The 25,562-nt window shown below is 40.7% G+C and overlaps 1 protein-coding gene across 1 annotated transcript in view; it reads left to right on the plus strand.

The window, feature by feature from the left end:
* Positions 1–24,541, plus strand: part of SAMD3 (sterile alpha motif domain containing 3) — a 52,714-nt gene extending 28,173 nt beyond the window's left edge. The window contains exons 6-10 of the mRNA XM_008263665.4: positions 3,810–3,977; positions 20,326–20,526; positions 23,100–23,271; positions 23,765–23,847; positions 24,071–24,541. Of these exons, the coding sequence (XP_008261887.2) occupies positions 3,810–3,977; positions 20,326–20,526; positions 23,100–23,271; positions 23,765–23,847; positions 24,071–24,406 (960 nt within the window). The 3' untranslated portion in view covers positions 24,407–24,541. The remainder of the gene's footprint in view (positions 1–3,809; positions 3,978–20,325; positions 20,527–23,099; positions 23,272–23,764; positions 23,848–24,070) is intronic.
* The last annotated feature ends 1,021 nt before the right edge of the window (positions 24,542–25,562 follow it).

The following is a 25,562-nucleotide window of genomic DNA, read 5'->3' on the forward strand; positions in this document are numbered from 1 at the left end:
TATCTTTTGAGTTTAAACAACTAGAATCTTCATTGCACAGTAATATGAATATACTTAATAGTACTGAACTGTACACTTAAAATTCTTAAGATGGTAATGAAAATTTGAGTGTTTATGCCACTACAGCTATATGATCTAAGGGAAAATTATGGAGAATTATAGAAATGTGTACATAAAGATATTATGTCTATTATTCCCTGAATCTCTCTCTACAAGGGTGCTTCAAAAAGTTCTTGGGAAATAGAATTAAAATAAAGATTTAGTTTGGTACAAAACAGTTGTAATCCATGAACTTGATGAAGAACCCTCATATATTTTAATAGAGATTCCTTACATATATAAGCAAATACATATCTCCCCAACTGCATTTGACCTTTAATATCATATACACAATTTCAATGTTTTTTCACCAAAATTTTAACTCCATATTCCACAAATCTTTTGAAGTATCATTGCATATACGTTATGCATACACATTGGTAGTCATAGCTAAATCAGATTTACCTGACCAACCTCAGATAGCAATCAAAAAATATTTTTTACCATGCTTTCTTGAAGATGTAGATCTTCAGCAGTCTGGTCCAATTTAAACAACGAAGACTAACTACCAATATCTGTGAATGTGAAAACATTTAAGGCTTCTGTTTTTCCCTCTCTTACTCCCTCTCCTCCTCCCTTCCTTTTTCTATTTTGAAGAAAAGACTCATTATATATGAGCAGCATCACAGAAGTTCTTGAATAGGGCAGACCTTCAGGATTAATTGTTTTATCACTGACACTCAGAAAACATGTTGTATCCTGTGTTTGGACCACGGAACCAAGAATGGAACTGAAGGATCCTTGTTTCGAGGGTTATAGCCTTTCTAAAATATGCTGCTGCAAACAAATAAGCCTACAAAATAAACCATGTTTGCTCTGTAACAAAACAAAAAAGAAAAATAAAAAACCAAAGCTCGGAGTCCCGACACTGACATTCACGAGTCTCCATCAGCAGTTCTGTGTCAGGGCTTTGGGTTTTTGGGTGTTTAATTTCAGAGTAATTAGAAGGGAACCATGTCCATGTAGAATTTTCCATACCCTACACACTGGAAAAGCATGCAGAAAGGGGATAGTTATTCTGTAACACAAGTCTTTTCTACTGAATCCCTCCATCCCCCTTGGGCATCTGTATAAGTAACTCCCAGGGCCCTGCATATAGCAGGTGCTCAGTTAATATTCACTGACGGAATACTCCTGCGGAAGGCTGTATCTGCTTTGTCCTTTTTCTGATCCTATCACACTGTTTAATAAAGAGAGACTGGAGATGCTAGGAAGAGGAAATTGGTAATTTAAAAATGGCCTAGCGCTTGATTGCTGTAATACCTCCCACCAGGCTCAGCAGGTTGAGCGGTGCTTCAGAGCTGCAGGGAATGCGACAAAAATTTATACTTCCCCTAGTTCATATGGGGGTAAAGAAAAAATATAAACCCTCTGCTCTTTTAGTGTTGTTGTAAAACAGTGACGGCAGAGACTGGGCCCACAGCCTGTGGGAGGCCATGAGCAATGTGTGACTCACGCATACGCAGGAGCTGAAGCCGGCGTAGTCAGACCCGCTGCTCGCCGGGCTGTTTGAACAGCATTATGAACAATACTTTTGTTGATAAATATTTTTCTGGAGTAGCTACTCATTTAAGTCATCCAAAAACCCAGTGCAATTGACGAGGCAGATTCTGTTGTTCCATTTTCAGGCTGAAGGTGCTAAGGCTGAGGCGCATGGGGGAGTTAACCTGTTGAAGCTTGCACTAATACAGGCTCAGGCTAGCGCTAGAACTGGCTCTTCCCATCCTAGGCCAGGCTGCTTTCTGAATGGCAAGGGATACCCATTTTTTTTTTTTTTACGATTTATTTTACTTATTTGAAAGGTGGAAGGAGGGAGAGAGAGAGCGAACGAGCAAGAGCAAGAGAGAGATCTTCCATCTGCTGGTTCACTTCTCAAAAGGCTGCAATGGCCAGGGCTGGATCAGGCTGAAACCAGAAGCCAGAAACTTCATTCCAGTCTCCCATGTGGATGCAAGGACACAAGTCCTTGGGCCATCTTCTGCTGCTTTCCCAGGCATATTAGCAGGGAACTGCACTAAAAGTGCAGCAACAAAGAATTGAACTAGAACATATATGACATGCCAGCACTGCAGGTGGTGGCTTAACCCACTAGGCCACAATGCTGGCCCTGGAAGGAATACTTTCGTTTGCACTGAAGCCATGTAACCAGGAGTAACAAACCTTAAGTGCCAGACACTTGACCAACATTGTCTCAATGGCACTGCAGTTGCCCCAAGGCAGTAAGAATGCAGGGAACACACCCAAAGCCACTCAGTGACTTACCACCCTCTCTAGTGACCAGGGCTGGGACGGAGATGCAGGCCTGCCTGACTGCAAAGGGTCTTTTCCTTCCCCAGACCCCAAATAGGAGTCTATTCAAGTGCAGGGCATTGCAGGGGAGATGAGCAGCTATGAGCAGCTACAAGGCTCAGGCTCTAAGAAGTGTTGGGCTACCACTCACATGGAGAGTTATTTACCAAGCAAGGCCAAGACTCAAGGATCTGCTTTGAGTCTGTTGCATCAAAACCTGGAGCTTTTGCCTTATAGATATGAGGTATCACCTGTTTATAGTTTTCAATAAGCATCAGGTGGAGCTGGGCTTGGTGACCCAAGCAGACATGAACCTGTCCATACATGCATGCAACCAGGAGAAAGGAAAGAAAAGGAAAAGAGAAAGGAAAAAAAAAAGGAAGGAGGGAAGTAAGGTAGGGAGGAAAGGATGGAGTGAAAAAAGAAAAGGGAAAAGAGGGAAAAAAGAAGAGGCATTTGGCCTAGTGATTAAGAGGTGCTCATCCCACATCGGAGTACCTGGATTTAATTCCTGGCTCTGGCTCCTGCCTCCAGCTTCCTGCTAATTCTGACCCTGAGAATCAATGGTGTTGGCTCAAGTAATTGGGTTCTTGTTACCTATGTGGGAGACCCAGACTACACTCCTGGTTCCTAGCTTCTACCTTGGCCCAGTCCCAATTTTGTTGTGGGTATTTGGGGAGTGAATCAGTGGATAGGTGCTCTCTTTCTGTGTATCTGCTGCTCAAATAAATATTTTTTTAAAAAAGAATAATTAAAGAAAAGCAACGGAAAAAGAAAGACAAGCTTCATGACACTGTGTGTTATACTGTTGTCGGGGGTGCACACATCCCATGTCAGATTGCCTGGTTTGAATCTGGGCTACACTGCTTCTGTTCCAGCTTCCTGCTAATGAGCCTCTAGGAGGCAGCAGGGTAGGAATTGGTCTTTGTGTCTGAAATAGTACACGCACCACAAATATTTGGAAAGTGAATGTCATAGTATTCATCAAAATGAATTTCAAGAGGTGGCAGGAGAAAATTTTTTAGGAAAATGCATCAATACATAAGCCAGCATTAGTTCTTCTCTGGAACCCACCGGAAAAGTGCAATGTGTCAGAAAGACAGCAGGGTATGGTAGAGAATATCCACTTTGGGGAATTAGAAAGCTCAAGAACCAGTTCACTTACACAATAACCGTATTCCATTGGGAAATATGTTCATGTAGCTCTTTCCTGAATCATAGTTTAGGAATTATAATTTTTATAGCAGCATCATAAGATTGTTATCATGATAAATGGAAAAAGAGATAATGTTATTTCCATTACTGTCATGTGAAAATAATTGCAAACCCAGGGTTGATAGATAAATAAAGATTTTATTGGTTATATAGGATTATTCCAATCTACTTGAAGGTTAACTAGCCTGTTTTGTTTTCTTGTGCAGTTTTCATGGAAACGAGCTCTCAAAGATCGCTTTAAGTATGTTCGAAGGCCTATAGAAGATGATGAACAAGTGCTGAGAAATAAGTGTAAATTTGGACACCGACGAGGCCAGACAAGGAAATCTCTTGATGATATACGATTTGATGAAATTAAAATCGTGCAGATAAAAGTAAGATTGATTCTTTAAATGTCCTCACAACTTGATTAAGATTGACTAAGGAATAACAGCATTTAATATCATTAAAACAAAATAAGATGCCTTTTAAAATTTTGAGATGTGGCCAGGAACCAAGCAAATCTATTTTGTATTGCTAATATTGTGAATGATAGTTCCAACAAGGGCTTCCAAAAACAGATATGGTTAAACATCTCATGTTCATTTGTTTTTCACATCCTTAAAAAAACCTGGAAGTTCCTGATGCCCTTAGTGCTATGAGAAATTTGATTTTGTTGTTGTTGTTTTTAAAGAATATGCATGGTGCCGTCCCTATTGCATAAAGAGTTAAGCCTCTGCCTCCAGTGCCAGCATCTCATTTGGGCACTGGTTCAAGTCCCAGCTGTTCCACTTCTGATCCAGCTTCCTACTAATGCACCTGGGATGGCAGAGGAAGATGGCCCAGGTGCCTGGGCTCCTGCACCATGTGGGAGACCCAGGGGAGACTCCTGGCTCCTGGCTTCAGCCGGGCCCAGCTGCGGTCATTGCAGCCATTTGGAAGATTCCTTTTCTCTCTCTCTCTCTCTCTCTCTCTCTGTCTCTCTGGCTTTCAAATAAACAAATTTAAATATATATATATGTGGGAATGAAGGCTTTAAAAGTGCTTAATAATTTATTTATTTACTTATTTGACAGGTAGAGTTACAAACAGTGAGAGAGAGAGACAGAGAGAAAGGTCTTCCTTCCGTTGGTTCACCCCCAAAATGGCCGCAATGGCTGGAGCTACTCTGATCCGAAGTCAGGAGCCAGGTGCCTCTTCCTGGTCTCCCATGCGGGTCCAGGAGCCCAAGGACTTGGGCCATCCACCACTGCTTTCCCAGGGCCACAGCTGAGAGCTGGACTGGAAGAGGAACAACCGGGACTAGGATCCGGTGCCCATATGGGATGCCAGTGCCACAGGTGGAGGATTAACGTAGTGTGCCACGGTGCCGGCCCAAGAATTCTTATATTTTTGAGAAGCAGGGAAATAGAGCTAGAACTCTCGTTTACTGGTTCACTCTCCAAATGTGTACAATTGTTGTGACAAGGCCAAGTGGAAACCAAGAGCCAGGACTCACAGATCTCCTTATGTGTGTGGCAGGGACTCAACTACTTGAGCTATCACCTGCTCTCTCCCAGGGTGAGCACTGGCAGGATGCTTGAACTGGGAGTAGAGTCCAGATTTGAACCCAGGCACTCCAATATAAGACACAGGCTACTGAATCTTCATCTGAATTACTAGACACAATGCCTGCCCCTACAAGTTTTTAAAGCTCACTTTGTAGAGGTTATAAAGAAAGAAATAATCTTTATGCATGAATGTAAAACTCCATACTGGCCTTTTCCTACCTGCTGATATAGAAGTCTTCCCATTGCAACCCATACTGGGCTGTGGGGAGCTTCACAATGAGGGTCTCAGGCAAAGCTTGGAGATTGTTCCCTCAACAGTGGAGAAATAGTCCTGGTTATCTGAGACCCTGTAAGTATTCTTGAACTACTTCAGATGTAAAATTCCCTTGTTAACAAAGTAGATTAAACTCCTTAGGAAGGATGTCCCAACTACCAAGTGCCCTCTCAATCCTATCTCCACTTTAATGCAACACAAGATGTAAACCCTAACTCTTTACTACCAACACAATTATATTAGTGGATGTGGTTGGTGTAAAAAAATATTTTTTACCTGGTATATTTACTTGATATTACTAGAGTAAACTATTTGGTCACCTCAATTTTATTAGTATTAATTAAAAACTCCAGGAGACAGGAATATTTACAACATACATTGTATAACACTCATCCCAGTACCATGTATAATGCAAAATTTTATAGGAAGGTGTATACTTACAATATTTATAAGATTCAGTGAATTTTTCAAATGATAGCTCAGTTACTATAATAGAATTCTGTATCTGTTCTTTGATAAATTGATAAAACAGCTGAAAGGTGCTCTAAATTTAGCGGTGTAACTCTTCAGAAAATTTAATGCAACAGTTAGGACTGCTAAATTCCAATTATAAGCCAAAATCACCATAAGATAAAATGATATTTATTTTAAAATACCTTTCATATTCTTAGAAAGTCACATTGTAAAAGAGCATAAGTATATTATGCATTTTCAGTTCACTAAAAAGAGTTAAATTTAAAAATCCAGTTTTCCCTTTTTTTCTATGATTCATGCCACACCCAAACTCATTGGATTAATGAATGATAACTTGGGATGCTGAGAGCCGCTGTCCCCATCACTAGAAATCAAAAGCATGGCTGTGGGATCAGATGGAAGTCCAGGAGACACCAGGCCAAACTGAAGTTCCTCTTTTGCTGAGGCCTTATCTCAGAACCCGTTTCTATACTCACGTGTTGTGCTGCTTCTCCAGCTGCCTTAGTTCTTCAGGGAACTACACTTTCCATGCCTCTTCTCTCCTGGTGCTGCAGACATGCCTGACCACCAGGGCAAATTCTGCTAAGGCCCACGTAGGAGACTTGGCAACAAAAAGAGCAGAGAATTGAAAGGACCAGGAGATTAGTTAGGAGATTAAGTTGCAATGGAATTGAATTTTGGCCTTCCTGTCAGCTTTGGCTAAAGAAGAGATTATAAAGTGGTCATTATTCAATCTGAAGAGGCAGCATTTTTCCTGGCAAACACATCTTATTGGTAAGTTTTTACTTTTCTCTCTGTGAGCTGCAAATTGCTGATTCTTTAAAGACTATAGCCTCTCCCTGTTTATAATTTTATTTTCTGTAAAGGCTAAAAGCTATAAAGGATGAGAAATTTTCACACTACAATATTACAGAAACCAGGTGTTTCTGTGTTTTATATCCTTAGAAATTAAGCAAATGCAAAATCACTAGGAATAGGGAATGGGAACTCCTATATATTGAATTTATGACGCTGGTTGCCTAAATCATTTCCAGTCTTTATCTTGAACAGCTGATAGCTCCTTTGAAATGCATGTAAGATTTTTGAAAATTAAAGATAATTTGGATTAAGACACATTTGGGTAACTCTCATATCCATTAAAATTTCTTGACTGGGCACAATATTTCCACTACGTAGAAAAAGATGGTTCTCTGTGCTGCATGCATGGAAGATGTTGATGCCAGCAAGAAGCAGGGGTCAGGCCATACACTTGGAGACAGGGAATTGAGTTAAGCTAACCGGAGGAAGGTCTTGGGAAGGAAGAAGGGAGGGAAAGAGATCCTCATTTGTTCTGCTTTGTTTTGTCTCTGGTGTTGCTTTCCTTTCCCAAAGAACTGGATGTGGAGGTCTGGTGAAGGAAGGTGGGCTTCTTGGTCCTGCACGTGGGCTTCCTCAATAACCCACACAGCTGCAGAATCTGTGAGAGTCTGACCAGAAGCCTCAGAACCTTCGCCCCTCACCCTCTGCCTCCCACAGCCTCCTATGCCTGTGTAACTGTTTCCACTCTTGTTTTGTTGGCTACTGCAATGACCAAGCATCATTTGCAAGTCAATATACATGAATTCCTCATGTTCCATTGACACAGAAATGTATCACCATGTTGTACAGGTCACTATATGGGTCAGAATGCCAAACCATGTTCCCAGGACAATCTGGCAGAATGCTGGCTGTATTGCAATGCTTAAAAATGTATTTCCTGAGCAGGCAGTGTGGTACAGTGGGTTAAGCCATTGCTAGGGATGCCATATCAGAGTCCTGGGATCGAGTCCTGTCCCTGCTTCTGACCCAGCTTCCTACTAATGCACCTGGAGGCATCAGATGATGACTCAAATTTTTGAGCCCTTACCACACACATGGGAGACTTGGATGGAGCTCCTGGCTCCCGGCTTCAGCATGGTCCAGCCCTGGCTGCTGCAGGCATTTGGGGAGTGAACCAGCAGATGGAAGATCTTTCTGTGTCTCTCCCTCTCTCTGTCACTCTGCCTTCTTAATAAATAAACAAATAAAACAGAAAAGCAAGTGCCTTCCATCCTTGAGAACTCATGTTGCTGCTTGAGTTGTTGTGCAGTCAGCGCAGCAGTGGTGCTGCAATGTCTCATGCATCTGACTTTGACTTAAGTCCAATCATCTGTGGCCCCATAAATTGCTAAGTGTATGTCCTTTTCTTAATTGTCATTTATTATACTTCATGTTGTATTTAAAAACACATGCAATTAGATTCTCAGAACAATAGAGTAATTTTGTAAGTTGCTGAAGTTTCTTTGTAGTACTTTTTTAAGTTACTGTAATTTTTATAAATGATTAAAACACTGATTTTAAAAATTCATAGGAATTGCATGTCAGTACATGGAAACAAGCTGGAATATATTTCGCACTGTGTGTATGTGAGTGGGGGTGAAAGTTGAGTGAATCCAATTCATCACTTCATGGAACATCTTCGTTACTATCCTGCACTAGGCATTTTTCTTGTTTTAAGTATTCTTTTTATTCATCTTCCTATCTACCTTTCTCCCCACCTGTGCCTGCAGGCAACCATTCTATAGTATTTCATCTGTATCTTTCTGTTTGTAAGTGTTCCAAAAATCTGTCTGTCATTTAGGGTTAATGATATATACTTGATTTAATGTCAGTGGTATTCTATACCTTGTTCCTGTTTCAGTTTCTTTTTTAAAAAGTGTTTGTTTATTTATGTGCAAGGCAGAGTTACAGAGTGAGAGAAAAGTGAGGGAGAGAGAAACAAAGAGAGAGGGAGAGATCCACCATCTGCTGGTTCATTCCCCAAATGGCTGCAAGGGCCAGAGCTGGGCTGATCTGAAGCCAGGAGCCAGAAGCTTCTTCCAGGTCTCCCATGTGGGAGCAGGAGCCTAAGTGGTTGGGCCATCTTCTGTTGTTTTCCCAGATGCGTTATCAGAGAGCTGGATCCAAAGTGGAGCAGCTGGGACTTGAACTGGCACCTATATGAGATACTTGCACCACAGCACTTTCTTACTCACTCTTAAGATTCCTCTATGTTGCTATGTGTATTTCTAGTCCATCAGTTCCAGCCATTGTAGAATGCTCTTTGCCTTGAGTCCAGTTCCTCCCCACCATAAACTGTAGTGCAGAGAGCACACATAGCCGGTTATGGAGCTGTGAATTATTTCTTTGAGTTGTACATCCAGAAGCAGAGCTGATGGAGCACAAGGCATGCGTGTACTTAATTTGACCAGTTACTCTCCAGAAGGACTTGGCCATCTCACAGCAGTACACATCCCTGTGCCCATGCCAACCCTTGGCGTTATCTAGCCTTTGCATTTTGCCAAGTCTATTAAAGTATAAAGTGTAATCTTGTTCTTGTTGTGATTTGCATTTCCCTGAATAACTAATGAATGTTAAGCACCTCTTCACATATCTGTTAGCCTTTTGAGTTTCTTCTAGAAGATTACCTCTTTAGATCCATTGCCCATCTTTAATGAGTTGGCATCATTTTCGTGCTGATTTGTAGAAAGCATTCTTTCCCATGCCCCATGTCACGAAGAAACACTCCTACTCTTTCTCATTAAGCTTATAATGTCAACAGTCATGTTTAAAACTTTAAGTCATCTGAACTCCATCTTTGTTTATTAAAGAGCTCCATATTCTGAGTCACTGTCTCGACACTGATTCCTGATAATCCACCCTTTGCTCATTGGTTTCTGGTGCTACTTTTATTGTATGTGAAGTTCCCAAATAGACTTGGGTATGTTCTGGGTACTCTTTCTTATTCCATTAGTCCATTCTTCAATTCTTATATCATTTCACTTTGCATTTTACTACTTAGTTCTAATTACTTACTGTCACTAGCACTCAGGGTGGAGATGTTCTCAAATAGCGAGAGGGAGATGCACCGTGTCACAGGAGTCCCTCAAGTGTGGCGTATTCTGTGCAGATTCATAATGATTTTCAGGAAAAGGAGAAGGATGTGGGTTCTCTTCCCATGACTCAGCCCCTGGGACCCCTTTGTAGTATCTACATTCTCATAGGAGAATTACAGCTCGGGCTAGGGCTGCTGCATCCAGGTGGGAGTGTTGTACTGAAAGAAGATTCTAAGTATAAGGAGTGCCAGGACAAGCTCTGTCTTGTGCATATGGAGGACCTGGTGCAATGAATGGAGAAGGCTTGACGGTGGGATCCTGCTTCTACTGCCCTGGCCCTGGGATGGGGCAGTGGCATCTTTTGTATGTGGGGCATTGGACTTAACCCCCAGTACTCGCGGCCTGATGTCCAGGCTTTGTGTGGAATCTCTTCCTCTAGGATTCCTTGGCAGATTCCTGTTTGAAGCATCAGGATGTGAACATTATTTTTCGAAATGTTTAAAATCTCCTTAATATTTTTTAAAAGATTTATTTATTCATTTGAAAGGCAGAGTTACAGAGAGGCAGAGAGAGAGAGAAAGGAAGGGAGAGATAGAGAGAGGTCTTCCCTTGGTTTGCTCTCCAGATGGCCTCAAAGGCCGAAACTGTGCCGATCCGAAGTTAGGAGCCAGGATGTAAACATACTTTTTGAAATGTTTAAAATCTTCCTTAATATGTTTTTTTTAAAGATTTGCTTATTCATTTGCAAGGCAGAGAGGCAGAGAAAGAGAGAGAGAGAGAGAGAGAGAGAGAGAGAGAGAGAGAGAGAGAGATCTTTCTCTGGTTCATTCCCCAGATGGCCACAAAGGCTGGAACTGTGCAGATCCGAAGTCAAGAACCAGGAGCTTCCTGCAGGTCTCCCATGTGGGTGCAGAGACCCAAGGGCTTGGGCCAACTTCTACTGCTTTCTCAGGCCATAGCAGAGAGCTGGATCAGAAGTGGAGCAGCCAGGACTCGAACTGGCATCCATATGGGATGCCAGCACTACAGGCAGAAGCTTCATCAGCTATGCCACAGCGCTGGCCTCCCTTAATATGTTTTTTTGATTAGTGCATGCATTTTATTTTCTGAAGTTCTTTTTCAAAAGTTCTTTTCAGGTGGTAGAATTCTCAACAAATTATCAGACTTTTTGCTCAGGGCAATGAAGCTGACTTTGATAATAACCAATGATAATTTCAAATATTTTGGAAAAAATTGTTTTGTATTTTGCAAATGTCCAGCTCTTTTTTTTTTTTTTAAAAAAAGAGATATATTTATTTATTTGAGAGGTAGAGTTACAGAGGGAGAGAGGGAGAGACAAAGAGAAAAGTCTTCAATCTGCTTGTTCACTCCCCAAATGGACGCAATGGCCAGAGCTAGGCCAATCTGAAGCCAGTCTCCTGAACAATTATATTCTTAAAGTTTGTTTTGTCTGATATTAGGACACTCATTGGAGTGTACTGTTGGCCTGGTGTTATCTTTCCCCTTCTTTTTCCTTTCAGCCCACTTCTGTCTTTGTATCTAAATTGTTGTCTCTAGTAGATGGGCTATAGTTAGGACAATTTAAAATCCAATCTGCCACTTAATGTATTTACTAAAAATGGTAGGACTTAGGTGTTTTCTCCCATTTTTTTCTAAATGCTATCTCTCTTTTGTTCTTTTATTCCTCTGTTGTTGCCTTCTTTTATGTTAGGTAGACGTTTTCTAAAGTACTATCCTAGTTTCCCATGTTGTTTCTTACACTGCATTTTTGGAGTTGCTTAGAGGTTACCCTGAGGGTCATAATTGACATCTCAGTCTAAAATAATCTGGTTTGGATCAACACTGATTTCATTATAATAGCATATCAGACTTTTTTTTTTTTTTAAAAATCATTGATGTATTTGTTTGAAATACAGTTATACATAGAAAGAGGGAGAGAGAAGAGAGAGAGAGAGGGAGAGAGGTCTTCCATCTGCTGGTTCACTCCCCAAATGGCCACAACAGCCAGAGTTAGGCAAGTCCCAAGCCAGGAACCAGAAATTCCATCCTGGTCTCCCACAAGAACGGCAGGGGTCTCAGCACTTGCATCATCTCTGCTGCTTTCCCAGGCACATTAGCAGGGAGCTGGGTAGGAAGTGCAGCAGCCCAGATTTGAACCAGGGCTCATATGGTATGCTCCCATCGTAACTAGTGGCTCCACCCCTGTGCCACAGTGCTGGCCCCTAAAACTTCTATATAACTCTGCCCGCCCCTCCTTTTGTGCTGTTATTGTCAGATGTTACATTTTTGTACAGTGTATCCCTATCAACACAGATTTGTAATTGTTGATGTATGCACTTGTCTTTTAAGTAAGTTGGAGCAAGGAGTTACTGATAGAAATACATTTATAGTGGCTCTTACATTTAAGCATGTAGTGACTGGACTCTGCTCCTTACTCTTTCATGTGGCTCTGGATTACTGTCTAAGAGCCTTTCATTTCAGCCTGGAGGGCTCTGTAGTACTTCCAGTAGGGCAGATCTGCAGGTGACAGATTCTCTCAAGTTTGTCTACCTGGAAGTATCCATTTGGCCGTCATTTTTGAAGAGTAGTTTTGCTGGATATAAAATTCCTTCAGGAAACTGTTTCCTGGTTTGGGAATTGGCTATTCTGACATCTTAATTTATATGGTTTGAGCTGGAACTTAATTAAAAACCTTGTTTCAAGCAGGCCAAAGCCATAAGGAAAGCTATGTTCTTACATAACAAGAAACCTAGAGGCAGAATGACTGTGTGAAATATTTATTGACCAACTGAACTGCCTCTTTTACTCCAACAGTCAGCAGGATTGTACTTCTCCACTCTTTGAGGTTAGATGTGGCTGTAAACCTGGCTTTGGCCAATGAAATGGGAGCAGGAAAGATTTGATCATCAGAAAGTCAGTCTGCTCCTCCCCTAGGCCTGCTTTCTTTCTTAGCGATGGCTGAATATGTTCAAGATGGTGGAGCCACTCCCTGGCTAAGGAGGATGAGGAGCGTAGCCCTACTGGGGCATACCATGTGTGTGATAAACTTTTGTTGCTATAAGGTCTGGGGGTTCCTTTGGTACAGCAGCATAACCTTGCCCATCCCAACAAGCACAGTGTCTCAGGCCTTGCATCTGCTTCTCCGTGATGCTTCTCTCCCTGTGTCAGCCTCATAAGTGAAAAAAGCACATTTTGAGGATCCCCAGGGACCTCATAGTCTGTGTCCTGGTAACATATGTGTATCTGGCAGGGGATGAGTGTTCTATGAGAAGTATTGCCAAATGTTATAATGAAAGCACGCATCATGTAGGAAAACTTGTTGAACTCTAAGTAAAGCATACTTGTTTTTATTGTTCCAGCTAATTCAGTTGGAAACTCTTTCCAGGCCCTCACTAGAAGGAATAGGTGTTCTCCTTTGTGACCAGTTTTTTTTTTTTAAGAATTATTTTATTTAATTGAAAGTCAGAGCTACAGAGAGGCAGAGAGAGAGAGAGAGAGGCCCTCCATCTACCGGTTCACTCCCTAAATGGCTGCAACAGCTGGAGCTGTGCCAATCTGAAGTCAGGAGCCAGGAGCTTCTTCCAGGTCTCCAATGCAGGTGCAGGGACCCAAGGACTTGGGCCATCTTCCACTGGTTTTCCAGGCCATAGCAGAGCACTGGATCAGAAGTGGAGCAGCCACGACCTGAACTGGTGCCCATATGGGATGCTGGCATGGCAGGCGGCAGCTTTATTCACTATGTCACAGAGCCGGCCCTGCGACCTTAACTTTAAGGACACTCCCGAGAGCCTGAAACATGAAGGAAGCAAGTTCCCCACTCCTGGTGTGAAATGTCCTGTCAAACATGTGCTGGAGCCCCGTGGCAGTTTCGCTAGGAAGGTTCCCTCCTGCCTTTGTTTTCTTTCAACCTACAGGATACTCAGGACTGTGACATAGGGATGTAATAAACGTATTTAGGGTGTGCTTATATCCCAAATCCTTCCAGATATTTGCTACATCAGTTAATTAGTCTATCAATCAACCATTCAACTACCAGGCATTAAATTACTAACACTATACTGATGTTTATAGTTCATCCCTCTTAACACATTCTCTTCTTCTGCTTATTGAATATATATGTACCCCATGGCTTTGACTGTGAAGTAGTGTTGTAGCCTTCTGTAGCTTACAAATAAAATGGAATTGAAAGTTATGGAAGAAACTACCAAGCCAAAGGGTAAGTCCTTTGGCTTTCTCTCATGGCATTTACTGTTAGTTGCTTACTGTACCAGAGACATTAATAATTAATTGTGTAAATGCTAATTATTTTTATAGCCTCTTCAACAGATGTTTCTCTCATGGTACAATACTGAACAAGACAGCAAAAGTTGCAGAAAAATGTTGACAGTTAATTGCATTCTGGAATGCAATTACAGCCATCAGCAGGTGGCAAGTTTACTAATACTGTGAAGTTTTACAAGTCAGCTGTGCACTTGGCAATGTGGGGCAAGGTTGCATGGGTGAAGCTTTGCCGGCTGATTGACTGGAACATATGCCTGAATACCAAGCCAAGAGACTGTTCAAGTTCTGCAGGGGAGACATAATTTCCAAAGTCAACTTGACAATGATAGAATTGAAAATGAGGACAATTCCAATTTGGTATAAGGAAATCCCTAGTACCTAACACAACACTATTCAACAGAAAAATAATATGAACCACGTGCCTAAGTTTTTATTTTTAGTAGCCACATTAAAAAAAGTAGGTGGAATTCACATTAATGCTATATTTTATTTAACTTAATATATCTACATAATTGTCATTTCAACCTGTAGTAACTGTAAATATTACCAATGAGATATTTCACATTTTTATATGAATGCTTTGAAGTGTAGTATTTCCAGCACACATTTCCATTTGGATGAGTCACATTTAAGGCAACCAGAAGCCATACATGGCTGGTGGTTGCTGTACTGGATGAATCAAGCGATCACCCCCTTAGAGGAATCAGAGATGTGTGAGGTGACACAGGATACAGAACACTACAGTTAGGGAGCATGGTCAGCTAATTGCTTGTGATGTTCAGAAGTTCCAATCCCAAATCTTCGTTTTAGGACCTTTGTGTATATAAGGCCTAAAAAGTAGATTTTTAGTGGTATACTTGTAACAGTGATTGAATTTTCATAACATTTGTTGCAAACTTATTCAGATTGCAAGATATAGAACAAAATTGTGCTTAATAAAAGTCACAGTGAGTTTTTATTCACTTTGGGGAGATAAAAAGTTATATTTTTACACAGGCTGTGTCTTCTTGAAAAAGTCACAATGTTCTGTTAAAATCTAACTGTAAAATATTGTCCTCTTCTTTCTATTCCAGCTGTCAACTTACACTCAAGCTTGCCTGGAGCTGAGCTCTGCTATTCCTACCAGCTCCCTTGAAGCTGTAGGTCGCTGTGGTGCTGGGATAGACAGGCTGGCTCTTTATTAGGTTTGTTTGGACCCAACTGATATTCATATTCTGATTAATTTATGCAGATTCCTGTCAAGTCAAAAGTCTCACCAGTCACTCCCCTTCCATGGCTTCCTTGGTCTAGAGTAATCTCATCCCTGCTCTCTGTCTTCCATTCACTCTTTCTTGACCACGTGCCCCTACTCTTTGCCCACTGAGACAAATACCAAGTAGTTGACCCCGCTCTTCTGCAGGATCGAGAGAGTCCTCATACACGACCCCTCATCTCAATAGGCAGGACGAAGGAAATGAGCCTGTCAGAGCAAGGCCATCCTTACTCCTAGAGAAGTGGGGCTGCACCAACAGAGCCCCCACACCTTGCCATCTCCACACTTGGTAAAGTCCCTTCCTCTGGAGGATCTGATGGTGCTTTTGAGTAAGGTGAGAGGCGTGGACCAATCACTGTCCAGCTTCCTTCTAGCTCTAACAAAACACATGTAGATCCTTAACCACATGTAACAAAGTATACATTTTTTAAAATATTGGATTCTAGTGTGACCTCCTGCTGAAGAAGGTTACCTGAACCTAGACTACAACCCACCACTTTGTGTATGTCCCATGGTCCAATCAGCTAGAACTTCTACAAACTCTTCTTCCGTTCTGGGTTGAGGAGGGCAATGCGTCATGTATATAAGAGTCTGTAAATGTCAGTGTCAGAAATTAGAGTTTCCATTTTATTTCTGTAGTGGAAGCTGTTTTTACATATTTTCCTTTACTTTTTAAAAAAGGTAGGGCTTTTTTATTTTAAAAATTGTCATTGTGTGCATTTGATAAAAATGAATATATATATAAATAGCATATAATTTATGACACAAAATGAATAGTATGAGCCCAAAATCCAGTTTTAGAATTGGCACGGTGGCTGTACCATCATATCCACCTGTTTTCTTCCCATCTCCCATTTCCCCCCCAAACTCACTGCTTCTAAAAATTTTGCTACTCTGAATTTTTTTATCATTCACCTGTTTTTTTAATAAATGAATTTGTCACCTAAGCATGAATCCCCAAGGAATATAGTTTAGTTTTGCTTGCTTTCAAGGTTTACGAAGTGATATGGAAACCATCTGTTGTCTCCGACAACTTCTTTTTTTCTCACTCAATGTAACGTCTCTGGAATTCATCTAGGCTGCTACATTGAGCTGTATAGTACATTCATTTTCCCACTGACTTAATAATTTTTTGACAGAAAGCCAGTTTATTTGGCTATCGTCCTGTCGGCAGACATTTGATTTGTTTCTGGCTTGGCTGTCCTGAGCCGTGCTGCTGCGACCATTCCTATGTGTGCCTCGGTGCATATGTGCAATCCTTATCCAAGGATTTACACTTAGGAGTGGAATTGCTGGCTCATGAGGCATGCAAATATTCAACTTTACAACACAGTGCCAAATTGTTTTTCTAGATGATTGCAGCCATTTAAGCTCCCTGAGTAGCACTTGTTATTATCACATTTCTCTCCCTACCTGTTGGAAATAAAATGGTATCTTGGGTGGACATTTGCCACAGTGGTTAAGTTGCCACTTGGGACTCCGGCATCCCATAATGGAGTGCCTGATTTGAGACCTGACTTCTTTACTTCTGATTTCAGTGTCCTGGGAGGCAGCAAGGGTTGGCACAAGTGCTTGGTCCCCTGTTAGTCAAGTGGCAGACCCAGATTGAGTTCTGACCTGCTAGTTTTGGCCTGGCCCTGTCTGTAACTCTCTGCCTTTCAAATGAATGAATGAATGAATGAATATTAAATAAAGTTAAATTGTAGCTTATTTTAAATGCTATCTAATTTTCAACTTTATTATTTATGAAATTCATCACTTTTTATATGCTCATGAAATATTCATGTTTCCTTCTCTGTAAAATATCTGTTCTTATCTTGCAATTTTTCCTATGAGGTTTCCCCTTTTCTTATTTAAGAGTCCTTTATATATTCTGTATTCTACCACTTTACTAATTGTGTCTATTATAAACATCTTCTCTGAGTTTGCGTCTTGCCTTTTAAATTTCCTTTTGCTGTCTTTTGACAAAGACAAGTTTATGATTTTAATGTTGTTGGAGTAATCAATCATTTCTCTTATAATGCTTTGAGGAAATCCTTTCTTATAATGAAGTAATTAAGAAATATTCTTGGGTTTCCTTCAAAGAAATTTTAAGGTTTTGTCTTTAAGTTCTTAAGCCATGTTGGATTTGTTTTCTCCTCTGGGTAACAGTTTCCTGCACCTTGCTGTCTGTTGTTTGTGTCACTGCACCCACAAGCTCTGCTATGTTGTTCCACAGTAAAGTTGGCTATACTTGCATGAAGACCAACTTTCCCTACTTATATAGCTATCAAATATCTTGATACTTTCCCATCACTGTCTTATTATTATTCCTTAAGAATACATTGGTTATTCTTGAGCTTTTAAATAGTTCATATGAATTTTAGAATTAGCTTATCATGTTCTTAAAAAGTCATTTTGGGGTTTTGACAGGTTTTGGATTTTGATACAAATATTGTGGAGTTGTAGACCGATTTGTAGAAAGGCCACTTTCCTGTGACAGCCTTTCTGTGAAGATGATGAACCTATCCATTACGTAGGGGTCACTAATATTTTATTTCTTTCTCTCTTTTTTTTTTTTTTTTTTTTTTGACAGGCAGAGTGGACAGTGAGAGAGAGAGACAGAGAGAAAGGTCTTCCTTTGCCGTTGGTTCACCCTCCAATGGCCACCGCGGCCGGCGCACCGCGCTGATTCGATGGCAGGAGCCAGGTGCTTCTCCTGGTCTCCCATGGGGTGCAGGGCCCAAGCACTTGGGCCATCCTCCACTGCACTCCCGGGCCACAGCAGAGAGCTGGCCTGGAAGATGGGCAACTGGGACAGAATCTGGAGCCCCGACCGGGACTAGAACTCGGTGTGCCGGCGCCGCAAGGCAGAGGATTAGCCTAGTGAGCCGCGGCGCCGGCCACTAATATTTTCTAATATGTTTTTCATTTTATCCACAAAAGCCTTGCACATCTTTTGTTAGTTTTAGTCCTAGTTACCTTACATATACATTTTCACAATCGTAAAAGTTTGTATTTTGTTTCTTAGTATGTTTTTATGTATTGATGTTGTATTTAGTTGCTCTGAAAAACATTCAATTACAATAAATTATATGTGCATCATATTGAATTTTCTCTTAATCACATCACAAATAAACAATAATTTTTCTACTATGTTTCCAAATATTGCACTTCTATTTCTCCTGTTGAGTGTAGCTAAGAACTTCAGGAGTTCAGTTCCACTATCTAAGTCATGTTAGCTCCAGGTTTTTGGTAGATAACTATACGTTTTAAAATTTTTTATTATTTTGACAGTTTTTTCTTTTGTTACAAAGGGATGTTGAATTTTATAAAATGTTTTCTGCAGCTTTTAAAATGAGTATATTTTTCATCTTTAATTGGTTAATACAGGATGCAATGTTGACACAGATTTAGATAGTTCAAGTCAATCATAGAATTCCAAGAACTCACATTTCTCAAAACCTTCTTTAATGATCCAAGTCATTCAGAAATGGTGGCTCTAAAATTGAGATTTCAGTGTGATAGGATATGAAATATAATGGGTAATGCAGTCATGTTTTCTTTAGTTTATTCAAGTTCCTTTACTGCTGTGAAAACATTGTTGCATGTTTGGGATAAGCTAGAACGGGTGTTCCTGGTTCCTGGTTTGTATGACTTTGTTTCTGAATGAGGGGACCCCTCATACTGATCTCTGGTTTGAGGATCAGGGTCATACAGACCTTATAAAATAGGTTGGAGAGGGGCCGGCGCTATGGCTCACTTGGTTAATCCTTTGCCTTGCGGCACCGGGTTCTAGTCCCGGTTGCTCCTCTTCCAGTCCAGCTCTCTGCTGTGGCCCGGGAAGGCAGTGGAGGATGGCCCAAGTGCCTGGGTCCTGCACCCCCGTGGGAGACCAGGAGAAGCACCTGGCTCCTGGCTTCAGATCGCCGTAGCGGCCATTTGGGGAGTGAACCAACAGAAGGAAGACCTTTCTCTCTGTCTCTCTCTCTCACTCTATAACTCTACCTGTCAAATAAAAAAAAAAATAGGTTGCAGAGTATTTTAACTTTTGATTCCCTGAAATAATTTGCATAAGTTTGGAAAACTGTTTTGAAAGTTAAGTAAAATGTGTCTAATAAAACACTTGGGTCTTAAAAAAAAAACACTTAGGTCTTGATATATTTGTTGTAGAAAGACTTTTATCTTCCAATTAAATAGGAATTTGGTTGTAATCTGGTGAATTATATTTTTCTAATAAATTTTCCACTAATATATGTCTCACTAGTCATCTGGCATTCACAGAAAGTAGATCTACTTGAAATTTTCCCAGTGCATTTGTAAAAACCGGGAATGTTAGAGCATTTTAGACTCCTTCGTGTTTTTGTGTTTTACAGGTAACATCTGTTTATGTCCTGGCCAGCTAGCAGTGGGTCCACCTTCACTCAAGTGCAGTTCAGCCAGGTGTCTGCTCAACTAATTTTTCTAGAAATAGTTTTCTTGCTTGTTTGCTCAGAGATGATTGTCTTAGCTTTTCTACAGGAATATGTGAGATGCTTCCAATGTACGCAGTGTGTAGTGAACATAACTGAGAGTTTGATGACGATGACGATTTGGAATCTGCATTACATGGCATAGCACTGCAGCCGTAAAAAGGCACTGTAAAGGAAAAACACAAACAAGGTCAATAACAGACCTTTAATTTACAAACATCGTATCTCTTACCATTTTCTTCTCTAAAATTTTAAGTGAATTGACAGAAACATTCCTTTTACGTGTGAAGCTTCTGAATAATCTGGGTTTCCATATCCATGGGTGATTCAGGAATTAAAGTAACTTTCTCGGGTCTATCAAGAGCAGAGATTATAACTCCAGTGGTAAGTAATTAGCTCATTCGTTTTCATTAAAAACTGTTCCTTTGTTAACCACATTCAAGGCCAAGTGTCACTACACAATGATGGTGCTCACCGTAGTGCATTACTGAGTGCAGAATGACAGCCTGTGATTCAAATTTTCACGAAGTCTCAAACCACCACTTGAAACATGGAATTCACTGACACATATTTTGGAAATACTTTGTAGGAAGAAGTTGTTAGTTCGGATTCTGAAGTAGATGAACATATTAACTGGTTCCAGCAAGAATACGTGAAAACAGAAAAGGACTGGAGAGAAATTGACAAGAGGATGAGCCAGACCTTGGGAATAAGAAGAAAGATGATCAGAAGCGGAACACCTCTGAAGGACATCCTTAAAATGTTTCCTTTCCTGAAGTGTCCTTATCAGGTATCTTTATTTGTTTATAATATTCTGATTACAGGGTCCACAATGATTTTTCCCTTCTCTTCTTGGAGTGGTAGTGGGACAGTGTAACAAGACACTGGGTGAGAATCTCAGTAGGGTATGAGGCCCCAGGGGCTGTTTTTAGGACCAGTGGGCATGGATTTCAGGAAGCAAATTTGGGTAACAGTCACTGGCTGACTTCAGCATGAGAGTTCCTTGTTACTGGGCGTATTGTAGTGGCTGCTGCTGCTGGTGGTGGTGGGGTGTCATTACGTAGGGGGATTTTGGCAATGTGACTCATTTTCCTTTACATGCTTTTAGACAATCATGATCATTTTAAGGAACTGCTAGAATCCAACTTAGAATCTCTTCATCATCACAAATCATTTTATGAAGTGGCCTTAAATATAAAACTTTACTGAGTAACTCCAATATTCTTCCATTTACTTTAATTAAGGGAGGAGCATTCTAGAGTCTTATCACAACTATAGTGTGATTTTAGCTGTAGGCATATAAGGAAAGCTTCACCAAAGTTTTTACACATGTCCGCATTTCATGGAAAAATTCTGTAGATGCAATTGACCAAATTGAAAATGAACATTTTACATACTTCCCCCCCCCAAAAAAAAGAGTTTATTACATGTTTGCTTTTAAAAACAGCGTCATTTGTGAACAAATGAGTGATTACTAGGTGACAGGCACGTTATTGCGATCTTTCCACTGGGATCTCATTCACAGAGATCCTTCATGTAAGTCATTCTTTTGCCACAGTGTCTTGGCTTTCCATGCTTGAAACACTCTCATGGGCTTTTCAGCCGGATCTGAATACCTTAAGGGCTGATTCTGAGGTCAGAGTGCTGTTTATGGCATTTGTCATTCTATGAGTCTGCTGTGTGGCCTGCTTCCCATGTTGGATCATTCTCTCTTTTTTAATTCTATCTATTGTTATTAGCAGACATTTCGTCTTATTTATGTGATCCCTTTGACATTTATTCCTATCTACATGTAGATCCTGGACTTGTAAAGAACACGATTGGAAAAACTGGCAAATCTGAGTGGGTCTGCATTAGAGTTTCCTGATTTTGAATGTCCCTGTACTTGGGAAATACACAGAAAGAACTAAGGCATAAAGGGGCATCATGTCTGCATCTTATCTTCAAGTGGATCAGAAATTGGGATTTGGGGTGGGCATTTAGCTTAGTGGTTAAGGTGCCTACATCTCATATTGGGGTACCTAGGTTTTGATACCTGGCTCTGCCTCCTGATTCAAGCTTCCTGTCCATGCAGACTCTGGAAAGCAGTGGGGATGGCTCCAGTGACTGTGTTCCTGTGACCCATGTGGGAGGCTTGGATTAAGGTCCTGAGTCCCCGCTTTGACCTGGGCCCTTGCAGACATTTGTGGAGTGGAGTGAACCAAGAGTGCACTCTCAAATAAATTAATAATAATTTTTAAAATAAGAAACTGGGGAAAGTTGAGTGAAGGGCATTCCATGAGCTCTCCTTTACATTTCTGCAACTTAACTGTAAACTAGAGGTCATTTCAAAATAAATAGCTAAAAACGTTTCATGGGCTGAGGGCCAAGGAAAGTGGTGTGAACCTTCAGTTCACCTTGATCATGTCTCAGTGCTGAGAGAAGCACTTTCTAAGGATGTTAATCTAGATGAGTAGCCTCTAGGGCTGCCTGATCAGTCACGATGTCTTTTTGAGAATGGGATTCGAGCTTTCTGACAACGCAGCTTTCAGACCTAACCTTGGGGCAATTAACGATCTAGCAAAATACTCAAGGAATGCTGAGGCCCAATGAATAGTTTGTGACCCTTCACCTGAAGTTTTAGGGCCCAGTGATGATTAAATTAATTCAGACTGATGTGGGTGGTTAAGAAGCTGATACTACCACTCTGACAGAAAGTGGGGGAGGAGCAGTGGTGATGGGGCTCTCTGTGTGGTAGAATTAGGCAGGGGAAGGAGCAGGTGCTTTTGGGTAAAGGAGGTTCTGTAGAGGTTTCTCTTTAAGCTTCCAGTCAAATCTCCAGCACCTATATTGCTTTCCCACTGTTTGCTTTCATCTGAATTTACCATCTCTGAAGCATGGTAAGATACTATGGTAAGATACTTGGAAGATACTATGCTGAGGTACCTTTCAGGGGTTGCTTCCTAAAATCTAATAGAATTTTTTTTTTTTTTGCTCTATTGTTGGACACTGTCAAAACATAACCATGAAGTTGCCCTAAAGAAATGTAAGATCCTAGGATCTTGGCTACATGACCCACATCGTCAATGCATGCATGTATACTTTGGACACTTCATTTAGTTGATTCTGCACCCAAAGTTTTCCATCTATAGATTTAGAATTTTGCAATGTCCAGTTGTTATCTTTTCCTGCTCACTTTAGACTTCTATTCTTTCTTCCCATGCCAAGTCTTTGTTTTGCCTTTAAGGTTTCTAAAAAATACTTAGTATGTATTTTAAACTAACATTTGAAGATTAGATAATTCCAGAGTTATTTACTTCCTTCATTCTATTTCTTACAATTACTTGTGATCTGATATATCCATTGATTTTTTTGTTTTATCAGATGTTCAGAGAAATCCAACTTCTTACAAGAACAGATATTTACAAGAAAACAAGGCACATTTTGGAATCCTATTCAGAAAACATACTGACTTCTCTTTCAGTGGTGGACCATCCAATCAGCATTGCATTCCAAGAAAAAATAAAGCAGTGCACAGATGAAGACATGCTGAAATGTTAGTAAACCTTGGGGTTGGGGTGAACAGGTCTAAGTTATCTGTATAATTCAGAATACTTAGAAAAGCTCCACTTTAGTAGTGAGTGAAGTTCAATGAAACAACCACTGTGAAAGAAAAGATTTTTTTCGAGAAGGAGCAGAGAGAGATTTATAAAGTATACTCAACACTGTTAAAATTATCTTTGGGGAGCTAGTAACCTGTCAAGTTTACGACATAAAACATAGGGTGAAGCATGATAAAATCATCCTGGCAATGGACAGAGTACAGAATTATTCTCCTGGCAGTGATCTGGATGGCAGACAGGAGATGTCAAATGGTTTATTAGAAGAGGATGTTGGTTTAACGAGGTCTTGGAACACTGATTTGAGAAGGCTAGCTTGTTTTCTGTGGAAAGTAATCATTTTACAAATCCAGATGTTCTAGTACTAGCTCTGCCTACAGCTGCTCAAAACTTATTTTCCTTGGCCTCTAAACATCTTTGCCTCAACAGATATGAAGATGATGGCCACGTGTTTACTCCTCCCAAATGTTTTTGGGGATGACCCCAGTCTCTTTGTCAGTGTCAATGAGAAGGTATGTAGTGTGTTAATGACCACTGCTTGGCATTTTACATCTCCCTAGGGTAATTTGTTGGAAAAGCAGACAGTGGTCTGTTTTGAAGTATGTTTTATCATCTTCATAAATATGCTCAATTGCAACCAGTTCATTTACTCTAACACCACAGTTAAGTTTGGGGATGTCGTATTATTTAGCTATTTTATGTATCATACAGTAGTGACTCCATTCTTTTTTTCAGGTACAAGTGTCCACGCCTGTGCTGGAAGTTAAAAATCCTTTCAACATCAACGCTTGTGAAATTTCTTTATATTTAGACAAAGAGAGGCTCACAAAGGTAGACGACTGTGTCACAGCCGTGGCTGTTCTTGTGGCTGCCTTTTATGTATTTGGGATCGAGTGTCCAAGAAGACTGTCCCAAACCCTAAACTTCCTAGAGACACTGATTTTTGATGTCCACAGCCCCCATTTTCCTTCTTTGAAAGAAAAGGAAAAGGAAGTAGGATTTCAATACCCACTTAATAGTATGCTACATACTGTATCAGAATTTGCTTCTGGGACACATGAAACTTTGTAACCAACTGTCTTGATTTAGTGCTGTGGTAGAGATAGATATTAGAAAATCATCCTGTATCAAAGATGCTAATGAATTTCAATACCTTTTATCTTTAGATACTTAAGTCTGTGAAATTCTCATAAAATATTACTGAAAGAACTCTTTGTGATATGTGTTCTTAGAAATTTCATGATCAAAATTATACTTCCAAGGGTGTATTAGTTTTTAAAAGACACAACACTTCAGATTTACTCAAATCCTTTGGCTTGACATATGACCTTGCACTTCACTCAGTGTGCCTACTCTTGAGAGACTTCACGCCCAGAGGCTGCACACTGTGGTCTGTGCCTGCCTCTTTGATTTGGATGTTGTTTAGAAACACTGTGAACTTGACCATTTTAAGAAGGAACACGTATTCCCCAGTTACTTTTTCCCCCAGATGACCTCCTGGCTTTGGTTTCCTTCCATCACATGTTGAGAACAAAGGTGAATGCATGCCTCACGTCTCTTCCTTGCTGGTCTTGTTGGCATGAGTTCTGCTCTCTGTGACCTGGTTCATGTGCCTCCCTCCCTTGAAACATACTGCCTTTTCCCGGAAGCCCACTGGCTAATTCCCAGAGGCCCATGTTATAATTTTGTTCTGGCCCTACCAATGGCTGCACAAGTCCTTTGGGGTCTAACAAGACTAGTGCACTGTCACACTTTTCCAAGTATTTCATACAGAAAAACTACAAAATACAGTTTTAAGGTACCCCCTGGTGCTATTATCAATATTACTTATTAGTTCTAAAAGATAGAACAAGTTCATTTGGGGACTGAAAAGAAACCTAAGGGTATTAATATCTGCGTTACAATAGAATAAGCATTTCCTAGGTTACTTCATCAAATTCAGTTTTTTAAAAAAAGCTGCCGAGGGGCCAGCACTGTGGCATAGTGGGTTAAGCCTCCACCTGTGGTGCTGGAATCCCATATGGGCACTGGTTCCTGTCCTGGAAGCTGCTCTTCCAATCTGGCTCTCTGCTATGGCCTGGGTAAGCAGTGAAAGACGGCCCAAGTACATGAGTCCCTGCAAGAAGCTCCTGGCTCCTGACTTCAGATACTCAGCTCTGGCCATTGTAGCCTTCTGGGTTACAAACCAGTGCATGGAAGTCTTCTCTGTCTGTCTGCCTCTGCCTTT

This window comes from Oryctolagus cuniculus, chromosome 5 (genome assembly GCF_964237555.1).
Source record: "Oryctolagus cuniculus chromosome 5, mOryCun1.1, whole genome shotgun sequence".
In the NCBI taxonomy this organism is placed as follows: Eukaryota; Metazoa; Chordata; class Mammalia; order Lagomorpha; family Leporidae; genus Oryctolagus; species Oryctolagus cuniculus.